Source organism: Sander lucioperca, chromosome 15 (genome assembly GCF_008315115.2).
Source record: "Sander lucioperca isolate FBNREF2018 chromosome 15, SLUC_FBN_1.2, whole genome shotgun sequence".
Taxonomy (NCBI): domain Eukaryota; kingdom Metazoa; phylum Chordata; class Actinopteri; order Perciformes; family Percidae; genus Sander; species Sander lucioperca.
Window position 1 is genome coordinate 12,009,026 of NC_050187.1, and position 16,121 is coordinate 12,025,146.

The following is a 16,121-nucleotide window of genomic DNA, read 5'->3' on the forward strand; positions in this document are numbered from 1 at the left end:
GCCTCCACATCAAAGTTCCTGAAAGCGAAGAAGGTCAAGGTGCTCCAGGATTGGCCAGCCCAGTCACCAGACATGAACATTATTGAGCATGTCTGGGGTAAGATAAAGGAGGAGGCTTGGAAGATGAAACCAACGAATCTTGATGAACTCTGGGAGTCCTGCAAGACTGCTTTCTTTGCTATTCCAGATGACTTCATCAATACGTTATTTGAGTCATTGCCGAGACGTATGGATGTAGTCCTCCAAACTCATTTTCTTTTTCCCAAGGCACCATGACTTTACGTATGCTCTGATGTTATTGTAGCATGTTTGTGTATTCACAATAAAGTATAATTTCTACCGTACATTACTGTATTTTTGTATGCGACAAGACTTGTCCAAGCCAAATCTGACCTTTCTGTCCTAATTCAATGAATGATACAAAACATTATTTTTTATGCCCCTGTAAAGCCCTTTGTGATTGTATCTGTGAAAAGCGCTTTATTATTAAAATTAACCTACTTACTTACTTACTTACTTCTCCACTGGAACTTATAGGCCGTAGGATATGAATCACAGCATTTTCATACTCATCAAAGCCTTAATTTACTCTTGTTCTGGCACAGCAGTCTGCACAGTGTTTTGACTTTGTAATTGTTTTTGTGGTGTTTTACTTTTTCTCTGTGTGTGTGTGTGTGTGTGTGTGTGTGTGAGAGAGATTTATTTTTCTACTGACTTTTATGTCTGACATTAATTGAACTAAAAACAATTGAGATTGCATTAACCTTGCAAAATGTTTGCAGTTTTATAATGTGATTTGTGTAATTAAACAGCTGTTTTAGTTGCATTGCAGGAGTCTTTTTAAATGACAGGAAATAAAGGCTGGTGAACTGTTTGTGCTGTGTTTAAGGTGGCGTCATATATTACATATGTTGTGCTTTACACATGTCAAGCAGTGCTACCTTAACAATCCTAGGTACCTCCCCTTCCGCGCGATTAAACTGCACTTTGATCAAACTTTGTGTTAGCTGTTACAAACCAAGTGATAGATAAACTGCGTAACTGGGCCAGAGGTTGGAATAAATATTAAAGTACTTTAACTAATACTGACGTGACATTACATGGCGAGGAAGAGGGTCGTCAAACAGGATGGTATATCCTCCGCAGGCAACAAAGTTCAGAGCTCTGCTAGAGTCCAGAAGGAGAGGACACCGTGAGTTAGCTTAATTTACTTAACGCTCCTGTTGACTTCGGGTCAGATTTTACCCATTTTCAAACAATTTGGGTTTCTTTCAACCAAAGTGTCAAAAAATAACCTCAATGGTTCCCTACGACGCTCTTTACAAGTAAAATGAATGATCAGTCCACTACTTTAATTGAATTTGGGTGTTTTATTCAATTGTATAGCATTTGAAGAAAAAAAATGATAAAAGAACGTTGAAAAAAATGGCAAATGTCATAAAAAAAGCTACAAAAACGTCCAAAAGGCGCAGAAGAAATCGACTAAAACATCGGAAAAAGTGACAAAAAATATATTTTTAAAAATTTTTTTGACCCAGAACAAAAACCTTGCTTGGTCGACGGGAAGTCAACACAATCGTTAACTTGACTTATTAGTTTCCTTTGGCAGTTACTTTTACGTTAAAGGGTTGTGCTCAGGTCGCGATAGAAAGGAAGTCCTTCTCTGCCTGTGTTATCGCCAGTACCACTACTTCCTGATCAACTAAGTTATATATTTTGGAGATAGTTTATGATTGCATTTCTGTTATAGGGACCACGAGCTGAAATGTTTTAATTAACCTAGCATGTATTAAATAAGAAGTGATATGTACCAGATGAAAACATGAATGGCACCCTCCTGTGACAAGACGTGTAAATGCTTTGATTTATGGATTGATATATTTTTTTTCTTCGGTTGTAGTAGGGCACGGTCATGAACAATGTAGCAGTAAAATGATACAAAAGTGATAGAACACCCTAATATATTAAACAACTCACATCCTCCATCCAGGACTTTGTTGTAACCATCTGGAATTGTGTGGGGGGCAAAGGGTGTATTATATATATATATTTTTTTTAAATGCAGGAAATGTGTATTAAACAAGTGAACAACAAAAGTGGAAGGGACACTTAACCCTTTCGCACATAGTGGTCACTACAGTGGACAGCAATTCAAACGCAATTTCTATGCATATGCATGGGTTTTGGTTTATTTGCATAAAGGTATAAAATAAATTAAAATTAAATAAATTAATAAATTGCAAAATACTTAATCTGCTGTAACTGTTTTGGCAGAAAATCAATTAATTTGTGTTGTTGGAATGTAATTTGTAGTTTCTTTAACAAAAACAAAAAATATACAGTTCAATGGGGGGGGTCTGTGGAGTTATGAGTCAGGTTCAAGTTCAACGTTGTATTTTATTGAACGGTATTAGAATATGTTATACTTGAAAACATTAGTTTAACACCATTAAAAACATTATTTTATAGTTTTCAGATCATTATATTTATTGGTTTGTTAAATACATATTTCTAAATTTCAATAAATCAAACACATGCAGTCCACCTGAGTGGAAAAAACTCCTTGAAAAATGCGTATTTATAAAAAAAAAAAAAAAAAAAAAAAAGTTCAACTATTTTTTTTTCATGCCTAAAGAAGAATAAAAACACTTGCGGAAAAAAAATCATGACTTAGGTTTTCATAATTCATGCATGAAAGTTGTAACTGAGAGTGGGTCTGGGAAAGTTCATTCACAGCCCATTTCCAAAGGGGCGTCACCACCTTCAATCAGACCAACGATCCGGGTGACGTAGCAGTATCAACGGGTTGCTGCACTTCGGTGGCCGGCATGTTGAATGTAAACAATGGGCATGAATGGGCTCTTGGCCAGACTGACTTGCAGAGCAAATCTCAAATTTGCCGGAAGTTCGTCAGGGTTTTCCTAGGCTAGCAAGGAAGTGTTATGGAATTTTAATGTGTGTGTGGTCAAGGACTGGATTGTAAATATCTCTAAACGTCAGTAAAAGTCATGAATTCTTTTTTTCATATTCAGAGTTTTGGTAGTAAACTTAAAAGATAAGTTACATGAATTATTTTCAAAAATACTACAGTAGAAAAATGGTTGTCCAGTTATACAAACGTTGCACTACATCACACTGCAGTTGTGCATTCATTAAAAAATCTGGTATGAACTTTTGGACATCTTCTAGAAAAGATTTAGAAGTGAATAGTAAAGTAAAAGTGTTAACTTTGGAAAGATAAGGCGACAGTTTGATGGCTGTGGAAATAAATGACCTATATGTTTCCCTCGAGCAGTGTGGTGAAATCAGTCTTCGACTAAAAGGGCTCTTCTGGCTGATTAGAGTGTTAATGAAGGGGGTGGGATGTATTGTCCAATAATTGACAATAGTCTGAATAGCATCTTTTTCTGCTGTTGCCTCTAGAGAGTCAAGACTGACTCCAATGACAGCCTGCCTTCTTGATTAGATTATTCAGTTCTTCTCGCCCATATTAATGCTGCAACACAGACTGATAGGACATGTGCGGAGCAGCTCTGTACATGCCAATGGGCTTGAGTGTACATTCCCGTGTTCATCTGTCGTTTGAATGGTGCTGCGTTTCCTTACTGGCATACACACTGAAGCACATCTGAACAGTGAATGGACCAGAACTTCAGTCAGTCAGTATTCTATACGACGTTCCACTTCTGGGATTGCTCCGGTGCCGCCGGAAATTCTGCTGGATGTCTCTCTTTTTGGGTGGAGGTCCGGTACCTTCCGCTTTCTTTGTGTTGGAATTTAAACTCCGGTCGATTTATGAGTGACTATGGTTAACTGCTCCTCAGATCTCTGCAGGGTAAATCCAGACAGCTACCTAGACTATCTGTCCAATCTGAGTTTTCTGCTGTTTTCCGACTAAAACAACTTTTGAACGTACACGTTCCACCAAAACAAATTCCTTCCCGAGGCTATTTTGCAGCAGCACCAGGGCTCCGTCCGGCGCTTAGTGACGAAAAGTGATTGCTTTAAAGAAATGCCAATAAACAAGAGCACGTTTTTCTCCCATCTCGGAATATTGTGTGGACTAGCCAGACCCTCCTGTGCAGAGCTGTGGAGGAAGGTCTGGCAATGCGAGACTAGTCAGTCATTAGTCATGTTTCATCTAATTGTCAAGCAAATTTTAAGCAAACTTTTAAAATGTTGCAAAAAATAAAATGCGAATTAGAAGCGTTTCCATTAACTGGTTTAGAGACTAGAAACTAGACTACACAAAGCCTAGTTTAATCACAAGTTGATGTTATGCATGGTTGTAGATTGCAAACCGGCTTGCTAAATCAAAGAGTTTAGAAGCTACGTTCTTTGGCTAAATGGAGAGAGGTAGCATTGTACAAGTTGGCCACCTGTACAGAATACAGGGTTGTGGCAGAGACATTTGGTGTCAGTCAGACAACCGCTCACCGCTGTGTGCAGGGCCACACGATTGAAGCTGTTGAACCAATTCGTCAATTTACCCGACGTGGCTGAGGCACAGGCTATAGCGCACCGCAACTCCACTATGCACCTTGTGCCACAAGTGTACGGCGCACTGGATGGGACCCATATCCCGATCCTTCCTCCATCCGATGGATACTGGGACTATTGTCATGTGAGTTACACGTTCGCTACGTCACAACTTATTCGGCAAAGCTGTTTCCATCTCCCATTTTGCGCATTAACTCTTTTTTGAAAAAGGCAAAAACCACCTCAAGCGAGCGTAAAAACTTATTTGCGAATTTGAGGAAGTTTTTTATTTTTTTTTATTTTGCCATTTCCATCAAAATTTTCTAATGTGATACTTCAAAATGCGCATAAAAATACGTTCATGGAAACATGACGATTGACTCCGACTCTGAACTGAATTGTGATTTGAATCAGCAAAATGATTCTTATTTCCACCTCTTGCATCTCACAATCGCTGAGTCATCCAAAAACTTGTGCAGCTGAAATGAAGGAGAGTTGCAGCTGAAGTCATGTTAAGTGGATGGGAAGTGAAACCTCTCCAGTGTTGCTGTGGTGTTGATTTGGTGTTGTGACACTAGTTCAGACTGGACATGTGTTGCTCAGAGAGTGTCAGCTGGTCTGGCTCCACAGAGGGGATTTAAAAATCACCAGTAATCAATAATAACTATTGTTAAATTACAGTAACAGATGGTGATGCACAGTGCTCTTAGGTACCGTTCGGTATTTATGGAATGGACCACCGGAGGAAAATAGGGGAGGGTCATGTCTTTTTATTCTTTGTTGAGGGGAGGGTCATCCAATTTTTTTTAGTCTACGGGGAAGGGTCACCCAACTTTTGTATTCATGAGTAGAGCAAAATTTCAAAGTGGCTTGTTTGGTGAATATTTATCCATGTAGCTCCATGTAGCTCTCTCAGTCTCGGCCCCTATCGCTAGCAGATGGATCCCTCCCTGTTTAGTCAGCCAGACCTATAGCTTTAGAGACCATGGGATTACCCAAACTGAATAAATCCCGGTTGCACATATAAACACAAAACTGCTTTGCTAGCTCAATCGTGTTGTAACTAAGACATCTGCTGAAAAAATAATTTTATTCATTAGCATGATTGCCGTACTGCTTAGTTCAAAAACATCCAAAACACCGTATGAAAACATAGCTGACCAGACGCAAGCTTCTATTTTGAAAAGCCGAAACTCGGGCCGCAGACAGCACCAGCCGGCAGCCGGAAAGGCATGAGACGGGAGGTATATCCTTTTGGTCCCAGTGGTTATTTGTGATTATTTGTGAAAATGTGCAAACGACAGCCTTTTCAAGGCATTTGAGAAGGAAGGAGTGGTAACATGCAAGCTCCCAAATTGACGCTCATCTTAGAAATGGAGTTTTGGATAATGTTAAGCTTTGGCAAGCTTAACTATGCTAAAATATACAATGACTGAGGAAGCCTAGTGACGAGTCCATAGCAACCAGTGTTGAATTACCCAGTGTGCTTTTCTGAATGGTCTCAATGTTTTGTTGTTTTATTTCATGTGAATACTAGTTTACTAGATGAGTAACTTAGTATTTGAAGTAATGCAGTAATGCAGGAAGTGTGCATTTAGTTTCCATGCTTATTGTGTTTCCACAACAATGTTAGTGAGTAAATCTACTGAAATGGCCACCACCATAACCGAGGAGTGGGATGCATCAGATGAGAATGCATCAGATGAGAATGAAGAGGTTTAGTCACATACATCATGGCTGTAAAAAAACAATGGGAATCTGTACATCTTTGCCAAGCGCAAACCAGTACAATAAATTATTGGGGAGGGCCATCCCTTTTCTCCCAATCATTTTGGAGGGTCATCCAAAATGTAATGCTGGTGAAGGGAGGGACAGGTCTATTTTTACTGAAGGTCCCAAAACTCCTCTGGTGGCCCCTTAATTAAATAACGAACAGTCCCTTAGTCCCCTCAATTATAGTCTGTTCTTGTTTGGCTTAGTTACAGAAATCACAATACAAGTATTTGAGTTAGTCGGTGTCTTTTCAAGCTATGTCTCTCCAGCTTCTCCCGTAGCTCTGGGTGTATGTCCTGCACTTACTTTAGTGTGAGGTAAACTGTGCTACATCGTGTCTCCCCCATCTGCAGCACTGTTGTCGGCCACTGCGTCAGCATGCAGACCGTGGCGAAGGACCGTATTAATTAGGTGATCGAGACAAGAAAGTCTCCTATATTGTTCCAGGGCTTTGATTATGTTGCTGCCTTGATCTGTTACCCACACTATTTGGCTGAGGGAGCTTCATTCATAGTTTCTTCATTCGGATCCATTTGTAATCCATTCCATTCTACGGGGAAATTGCCAAGCAGCTTGGTGAAAAAAGGTCCACTGTTGGAGCATGACTGTCAGTCTCCCTCGGACTGGGGCTCCATGCAAGATCTCACCTCGTGGGATCTCAATGATCCTAAGAAAGGTGAGAAATCAGCCCAGAACTACACGGGAGGAGCTGGTCAATGACCTGAAAAGAGCTGGGACCACCGTTTCCAAGGTTACTGTTGGTAATACACTAAGACATCATGGTTTGAAATCATGCATGGCACAGAAGGTTCCCCTGCTTAAACCAGCACATGTCAAGGCCCGTCTTAAGTTGGTCAATGACCATTTGGATGATCCAGAGGAGTCATGGGAGAAAGTCATGTGGTCAGATGAGACCAAAATAGAACTTTTTGGTCATAATTCCACTAACCGTGTTTGGAGGAAGAAGAATTATGAGTACCATCCCAAGAACACCATCCCTACTGTGAAGCATGGGGGTGGTAGCATCATGCTTTGGGGGTGTTTTTCTGCACATGGGACAGGGCGACTGCACTGTATTAAGGAGAGGATGACCGGGGCCATGTATTGCGAGATTTTGGGGAACAACCTCCTTCCCTCAGTTAGAGCATTGAAGATGGGTCGAGGCCGGGTCTTCCAACATGACAATGACCCGAAGCACACAGCCAGGATAACCAAGGAGTGGCTCTGTAAGAAGCATATCAAGGTTCTGGCGTGGCCTAGCCAGTCTCCAGACCTAAAGCCAATAGAGAATCTTTGGAGGGAGCTCAAACTCCGTGTTTCTCAGCGACAGCCCAGAAACCTGACTGATCTAGAGAAGATCTGTGTGGAGGAGTGGGCCAAAATCCCTCCTGCAGTGTGTGCAAACCTGGTGAAAAACTACAGGAAATGTTTGACCTCTGTAATTGCAAACAAAGGCTACTGTACCAAATATTAACATTGATTTTCTCAGGTGTTCAAATACTTATTTGCAGCTGTATCATACAAATAAATAGTTAAAAAATCATATATTGTGATTTCTGGATTTTTTTTTTTTTTTTTTAGATTATGTCTCTCACAGTGGACATGCACCTACGATGACAATTTCAGACCCCTCCATGATTTCTAAGTGGGAGAACTTGCAAAATAGCAGGTTCAAATACTTATTTTCCTCACTGTAATTCTAAACAGATTTCTATAGTTCAAACAACTTGGAATTGTAGTTGAGAACATCAGTTATAACGGCCCACGTATTAAAAAATTGTTGGGTTTAAATCGGGCTCGGGCTCATAATTACAGTTAATGTGTCGGGCCGGGCTCGGACACAACGTGCACAGGCTTGGGTAAGGTCGGGCTTGATTTTTTTTTTGGGCTTGATCTAAGCTCTAGTCAGTAGTCACATACAAAATTTCTCTCTCTGTTCTCAGGTCCCGATGGTGGCTGAAAGGAGGCTTATTGGCTCTCTTTGTTATCTTCATTTTGCAGAGAATACTGCCAGAATTAATCCAGCACCTTGTTTACACTCACAGACGTAAGTAAATTCTCTCCCTGCCCCTGGGAAGTACTATAAATCCTCAAGTTGCTCACCAAAAGGGGCCTGACTTCTTCTTTTCTTTCCCCGTTTGTAGTCAGGGTGCCGTTCTTTGTTGACCTCAGCCGACCCGCTGACCTCTCCCTTAATCACACCATCAACATGTACTTAACATCAGAAGAAGGAATCTCTCTTGGCGTATGGTGAGTATAAGCTAGGGCTGCACAATTAATCGACTTTTAATCATGATCACGATTTTGGCTTCCCACGATCAAATTCTCGTGATCGAGCGATATTTAAAATGCTTCATTCCGTTCATAGAGCGCTGCGTATCAACGTATTTTTTTTTCCAAAGCTCCGTAAACCACTGTCTGATCACGTGCCTTCATGAGCCAATCAGAGTTGTTTCCTGCACCGCGCAGCTTAGTTTAGATGTAGACAGTCACAGAGGACAGAGTAACGTGAGCAAAATTCCCCAACAGATGATAGCAGTCGGTCCCGAGGTTTACCTGTTGACGCAACATTTAGTCCCGTCTGTGTTGTTTTTCAGACAACAGCAGTGACCAGTGCTAGTTTGTGTCTTTTAGCTCATAGCTTTAGCGGCAGACTGTTGTACGTCCCGCTGTTGGAATCCTCTACAGTGAAATACAGTCACACTACACCGTTTAGCTGTCAGCATTTTAGCCGTGTTTAATCCAGTTACTACTGTAGCTAATGGTAGGCTAACGTTAGCTGCTGTGTAACGTGTTATTAGTGTTTACTAGCGTGACATGCAGCGATGTTTCTGGTGCCTCTAACGTCTGTTTTGGAGCATCAGAGCGCAACGCAGACATTTAAGTGGCACCGAAATCCACGTTGCTGTTTCGTCCGGTAGATACTGGGCACCACATGCGCTGTCAACGTGAACAGAAAATTGCGTTGCCTGTATCTTTTCACGGCAAACGCGCATGTGTGAAAAGCGGTAGCACAACAGCTGAAATGGCATACTCCTTCATAGTATCCTTCAACAAAGGAGGAATGTAGCACAATATGGATGTGAAAGCAGTTATAATTAGCCTATGTGACAATAAAATTTGTTTTGGTTAAAATCAACAAATAATCGTGATAATTAATCTTGATCTCAATATTGATCAAAATAATCGTGATTATCATTTTGGCAATAATCGTGCAGCCCTAGTATAAGCCAAGTTCAACATTTCTTTTTCCTTTTTCTAGCATAGATATAAAAAAGGCTAATATTTGTCTTTAATGATCCAGTGATTGTTTGTGTCTCTAAGTGAGTGTACACTGTTCTGAACTGTTCAAGGCACACTCTCCCGAAAAGTCAGTGGAAAGAGGCACAGGGGAAGGACTTGGCATGGTACCAGAACACTTTAAGGGATGGAAGTCCAGTTTTTATATATCTTCATGGGAACACAGGCACAAGGTATGATAAATAATGCAGTTGTACTATAGTTTGTTCCCTGAATAAGCCAAGTAGAAATTCCACACAGCTAGACACATTTGGCTTTGCTTTTCTTTATTTTAAACACCAATGTATTGGCACTTGTGTTGTCTGTTAATCATTCCAACAGGGCAGCCGCTCATCGGATAGGAGTTGCAAAAGTGAGTGATCACCAACACAAACATTAATCTTTTGAAAGTCTAATAAGAACAAGAAAGTCTCAATAGCCATTCTGATGACAAATAAGCATTATGTGTCAACAGGTATTGAGTGCACTTGGTTACCACGTGCTGGTGCCTGACTACAGAGGTTGGTGAAAATAAAGATTTATGACTCTTCATTTCAACATATTTTCCGTCTCTACGCCTTCTTATTGATTGTAATACACAACCTTCTCACATTGATTTAATATAATTTGCAGGCATGAGATTACTGTAGAGTAATGCACTCACGTGCTTGATGAGTTGTTTGTTTTGAGGCAGTCAAAAGACAGCAGTTCAATTTAAGGTCAGTGTCTGGTGCAGGTTGTCCTCTGAGTGGCTGCCACCTGGTGGCTGTGAACCGCATCTCTGTGATCTGTCAGTGAGCAGTAGTTGATGTGAGAAACTCTGGCAGGGTTTGGAGATTCCACCGGGGAGCCGACTGAAGCCGGTCTGACCACGGATGCCCTCTATGTGTACAACTGGGTCAAAGCACGCAGTGGAAACAGCCTGGTTGTCATCTGGGGACACTCTCTTGGCACTGGGTCAGTAAGGAAAAACTCCCAATCTACAGCATTTTCTTTAAGTAGACACACAAATACACAATAAAAAAAGCTCATGTCACTGTTGTAACTGTTTTGGAAGTGCATTGCATGCTTCTCCTTTTTCATAAAAAGCTTGCAACATGTACACCTTAATGACACTTTTGCTATTCGTGTTTAATCAATATAACTAGTGCAGTGCCCATTCAAAACGTGCTTGTTTGGAATAGGCCGATTGCTTCACCACCTCTATTGCTGCTTGCAGCTTTCTCCAGAACCATTGTTCTCCAAAATAACTTACAGAAGGCCCCCAAAGCACTTAATATGCAACTGTAGGCCTATATTACTGACTTACAGTGTACTTGTACTTCAGAGGAAAACATACAGTACATTTACCTGACAGAGAACAAAATACCACAATTAAAATATATGCTGTAGCCTACTGTGCATGTGTGGGGACACAGAGATATCCCGATTTATAGATAGATACAGCCACAACCTATAGCAGTTAGCATGATGGCTGAACAGATGAAGAAAAGAGCTTCACACACAGAAACACAAGATGTTTCAGCAGGAAATCAGTGCAGTGCAAAACACCCGGCATTCAACACAGAATTACAACAAAAAATACTCTAAACATTAGTTTGTTAGAGATTAGTTAGGTAATTGACTTACTAAATGTACATACTATCACTGTCGAAGAGGGCCCTTGGTGTTGAACTGAGGCAGGTCACGTCCAGTTTGGAAAGATGACCGTAGCAGATATTCTCAGAAAATCGAAAATACAGTGTCTTAAAGACAGCTCTTGATACAAACTGCAGACAGATCTCACCATATTCAATACAATCATGTCTGGCAATAAGATATAAACTCAAAGCAAAGTAGGTTTTTAGACAATGCTGGTAGGAGAAATGGTAGGAATTTTAAATGAATAAATAAATCGCCCACTGTACAGGTATTTAAATTGTTGTGATGCTACTTTTAATTTTTTTTGCTTGCATAGTAAATTATTTAATTGACATTGTACATTCATGACAGAAATGATTGAAATTAGCCCACAGCTGCAGTAAAACTCTATTGTCAGGAATAAGTTGAAGAGGAAACTGTTAACTGAAACTATACAGAAAATGCTCTTCTGTGCAGAGTGGCCACTAACGCTGCAGTAAAACTGATTGAACAAGGTAGGTTTCGCTCCCAGGGAATTTTGGCAAATAGAGTACAATAATTCCAACATCTGAGCATGACAACTATTTCCTTGTTTTCAGGTCAGGTTTTTGATGGTGTGATGCTGGAGGGTGCATTCAACAGTGCTCGACAGGAGATACGACTTCATCCATTTACTTGGGTAAACTCATCTAACATATTGCTTTTGATATTTGGTTTGTTCATTTCATGTCACTGCTACTACATTATCCATAACCTTTCAATGTTTTATTTTCTGTCTGTTTAAAGTATTACTGGACGTTTCCGGGCTTTGGCTACTTTTTCCCGGAGCCATGGGCAAACAACAAGGTTGTCTTTCCTACTGAAGAAAAGTAAGCTTTCATGAAATGCTAACATGCTTGCTATACACAACAGTTAAATATTAAACTAGAAGGGTGCTTGGAGAGCACAGACCTCCGCCAAGGCAAGCTCTATCTCACAATGTTAATGCAATGAGAATTTTCCCAGTCGGGAACTCATTTTTTCCAATTATTCACCAATTATAACACCACGTGAATTCAGCAGAAATGTCCTATCTTGCAATGGTAAAAAAGGGAAAAATAATTTGTGTATCCTCCCCGTGAATCGGATCCGCTCCCAAATGTAATGGGTTCTTCCCTGGCCCATGCTCCACCCTTCCAAACAGGTTTCATTAAACGTACAATATGTAACTTTCTGCCGCTAGGGGTCTCTCAACCAAAACAATGGATTGTAAACACAGACGTTTGATGTTCGGAAGTTGCGTGGAATTATGGGAGTTTTTATTGCTAAACACTATCGTTGATTAGAATGCATCTGTTCATGGACGAGTTTACCCATTCAAGTTTATTCACGTTACGTTTATTCATGTCATGCTAATAAAATAGCTGCAGCTTCCCCAACATAAGTACGTTTTTCTTGATTCAATCTGTATTGGTAGCTGACTGACCAGTTAGCTAGTGAGCCAGCAAGCTAACATTAGCTGCTAACGTTAGCAGGTTTTACCACACTATTAACCCACCTGTTGTCGGGTTAATTTAGCTAGCTAACTGTAAAGACAGCTAAACGCGAAGGGGGGTGAAATTTCGGCAGGGAGAAGATTTTCGGTACAAACACTGTTAGCGTTTACGGAGACGTAGCTAGCTAGCTAACATTATGGATGGCCGATGTTGTGACTAGGATGCCTGGGTCTGATATTCTCTGTTTCCCGACGCTTCATTAAACTGCTGTTAGCGTCGAAGGCATCTGGCACCGGCTGGGGGTAACGGTAACTAGCTATTGCTACATGTCCCGGCTGTGTTGTCAGCTATCATCCCGAATGATGTCTTTTTGTGCCGGGGGAGTGAGGCAGGCAGACCGGAGTGTGCTAGCTGGCTAAATTAGCATTAGATTAATCGTCTATCGATACAGCTAACGTTAATGTTACTAGTGAACTTTTTCGTGGGTTAGCGCAGTGCTGCTTTTATCCATGGTCAAAACAATCATACTACTAATAACTTGATGAGCGTGTTGAACGATGTTGTAGCATTAGCTAGCATTAATGTTAGCTACTTGTCAACCAGCACATACATTGTAGTAACATTAAGCTGGATTAGTATTGATATGTATCAATAAATAAGTTTCTGCTGTATTACTGTGTTGCAAAGTGGCATGTTATTAATCACAAAATGATGCATTTTGGCAGAAAAAGCAGTGTTACCAGTATTTTTTTCTGTGACGTATGATTTACAGTTACTCTCGAACGTAGCATCTGGGTGCCCGTGTTTTGACGGAAGTTAAGAGTAACTAGATGGTGAAAGGTTATATGACGCCACTGACGGGCGACTAAATGAAACGTGACGTGTCTGAAAATAAAATAACAGATTTCTCTGGTTTTCCCATTTGATGGAAACATTTGGGATAGTGTAACTACACAACTCAAAAAAATATATAACATAGGTATGATCGTTTTTAGACATTTTAATGCAGAAAAGTTACATATTGTACCTTTAAATCTGGCCAGTAGTTTTTCCGTAATCCTGCCAACAGACAAACCAATAAACAAATGGACGAACCAAACCGAAAGCATAACCTCCTTGGCGGAGGTAATGATGCATAATATCAAACATTGACCAGCTATTATTATTGTTATTACCACTAAAAATGCAAGTATGTGTTTTTGTTATTCTGCAGTTTGAAAAAAATGAGAAGCCCAATCCTTTTCCTTCATGCACTGGACGATCACTTAGTTCCCTTTCCGATTGCTCAGCAGGTATTACTGGCTACTTTCTATCCGATACAATGTAAACTGAGATGGTATTTTCCTTATAACTGTAGCTGATTAAGTCTTTACTCTTGGATAACTTTTTGTTTGTGGTAGACTGAACTTTCTTTGCTTTTCCCTCCCAGATGTATGAGGTAGCTGTGAGTGCCCAGAATGCAGAGCGAGTCAAGCTGATGTCATTTGACGGCTCTCAGGGGTATCTGCACAACGGCTTATATAGAGATCCCGGTCTGCCAGACGTCATAAAGTGAGAAGCATTACCCTAATAAGGCTTAAAGTGATTATATTCTGGCTCAGCAAATATGTATCTGTTTTATTTCTACGACATCTATATCATCATGTCTCCTCTGCAGGAAGTTTGTGCTGTCGTTGTAATGTTGAAAAGATGGCTGGAAGCAGAAAAACCTTGCCAGACTTTGGACGCAGAGCGCTGGTTTCATTTTTTACATACTACATTCAATTTTTTTGCTTTGTCTTCACAGCTGCATATACAGTGAGGAAAATAAGTATTTGAACACCCTGCTATTTTGCAAGTTCTCCCACTTAGAAATCATGGAGGGGTCTGAAATTGTCATCGTAGGTGCATGTCCACTGTGAGAGACATAATCTAAAAAAGAAAAATCCAGAAATCACAATATATAATTTTGTAACTATTTGTATGATACAGCTGCAAATAAGTATTTGAACACCTGTCTATCAGCTAGAATTCTGACCCTCAAAGACCTGTTAGTCTGCCTTTAAAATGTCCACCTCAGTTCAAATACTTATTTTCCTCACTGTATGTTGCATAAGTATGTGATTTACTTTAAATCCGATTTTTATGATTTTCTTTGTTTTTCTACGTTCATTAATTTAAGAATGAATGCAAAAATTGTTCAGGCAAAATTATAGATAAGTTAAAATTTTGCATTGTTTGCAATTTGCATGTTAAGTGCTGATTCCCCCTCTATATGTGGGTGATTTATTTTGAATTATCAGAACCATAAATAGCAATTTTCATTGGAAATGCGATTTAAATGTACCCTCTACTGGACATTGTTTTGTGGTGATAATGCTCATCTATAAAACTGGATAATGAGTTTGGTAATCCAAGGCTTAAAGATGTCGAGGTACCAGTGACATTTCAGAACAATACAAGGACAGCAGCTGGGAAATGTCTGTGGTTTTAGAGTTCTGAAGTTCTTTCAGTTTAACCACAGGATATATAGTGCATTCAGATGAGTCATTTTATATAATTTAATATATTAGTAGTATAAAGAATATCCGATTAAATGCCATTGCAGTTTGCTTAAAATAAATGTGATGACTGTCCTTGTCAACCAGCAGTGCATTGGTCTGTCTGCCTTTCACTTTTGTTCCAAGAAAACACATTAAATTGGTCTCATACAGGAAAATCTCTGCAGGAGATAGCCACCTTGCAGAGTTAATGTACTTCAACGTGTTTTCATGTGTTTAAAATGTACTTAATTTTGTAAAATATCCCCAATTCTGTGTTTTTTTTTAAACAAAAAAATCTGCTGATTTGGGCTATCTCTCAGTGTCAGGAACACTATGTTGAATATACTGAATGTTTTACTGGATTTTTTACTGAACCAGGCCTTCCAACTTCATTTTGTACTGAAACACATCTACATTAATATACTGTAGTTGTGTATATTGATGTCAAATATAGTTCAAGTATAGTTTTCTTTGATACATTCAAATCTCATTACAATTTTGAATTCAGTTATATATCACAAATGACACTTTAAAGCTCAAGAGCATGTATAAGTAGTCAAGGAAGATGGATCTGTCTCCTTTTGAACACAAGGTTTGACTACTATTGTCCTATGCTATTGTCCCACATTTACAGAACGGTATCTTGAAAGAGAAATACAATTGGAGCACCTTACTACTGCTGTAAATGGAGCATTGTTATAAATATAGCCCTTTTTTTATTGTACTTGGTTGTTGTAGTTCTAATAAGAGAAGTACAACCAACTTCATTAATGATTTAGAAAGTGAAGCCCTCATAGGTTCAATATTATGTTCTCAATAATCCATCTATGAATTGGAAGGTAACCTGCGGTATTAAGTTATCCGCACTATCCTCAGGGGAGGAACATCCAATAGATCAAATGAATGGTTTAGGTTGTGGTGAATGCTTTAAACTGCATTCCAATGCATGAAAGATGAGACATTGGTCTCAGAC

General features: G+C 39.7%; 1 protein-coding gene across 1 annotated transcript; it reads left to right on the top strand.

The window, feature by feature from the left end:
- Window positions 1-946: 946 nt before the first annotated feature.
- On the top strand, window positions 947-15,316 carry si:ch211-117n7.7 (uncharacterized protein LOC751622 homolog). The gene is made up of 14 exons (XM_031284239.2): window positions 947-1,192; window positions 8,196-8,299; window positions 8,397-8,502; window positions 9,606-9,725; window positions 9,874-9,904; window positions 10,007-10,052; window positions 10,359-10,488; window positions 11,629-11,666; window positions 11,751-11,830; window positions 11,938-12,020; window positions 13,840-13,918; window positions 14,056-14,177; window positions 14,284-14,419; window positions 14,710-15,316. Exons 1-13 carry the CDS (start codon window positions 1,101-1,103, stop codon window positions 14,303-14,305), a joined length of 1,053 nt encoding a protein of 350 aa, XP_031140099.1. The 5' UTR covers window positions 947-1,100; the 3' UTR covers window positions 14,306-14,419; window positions 14,710-15,316.
- Window positions 15,317-16,121: the final 805 nt, after the last annotated feature.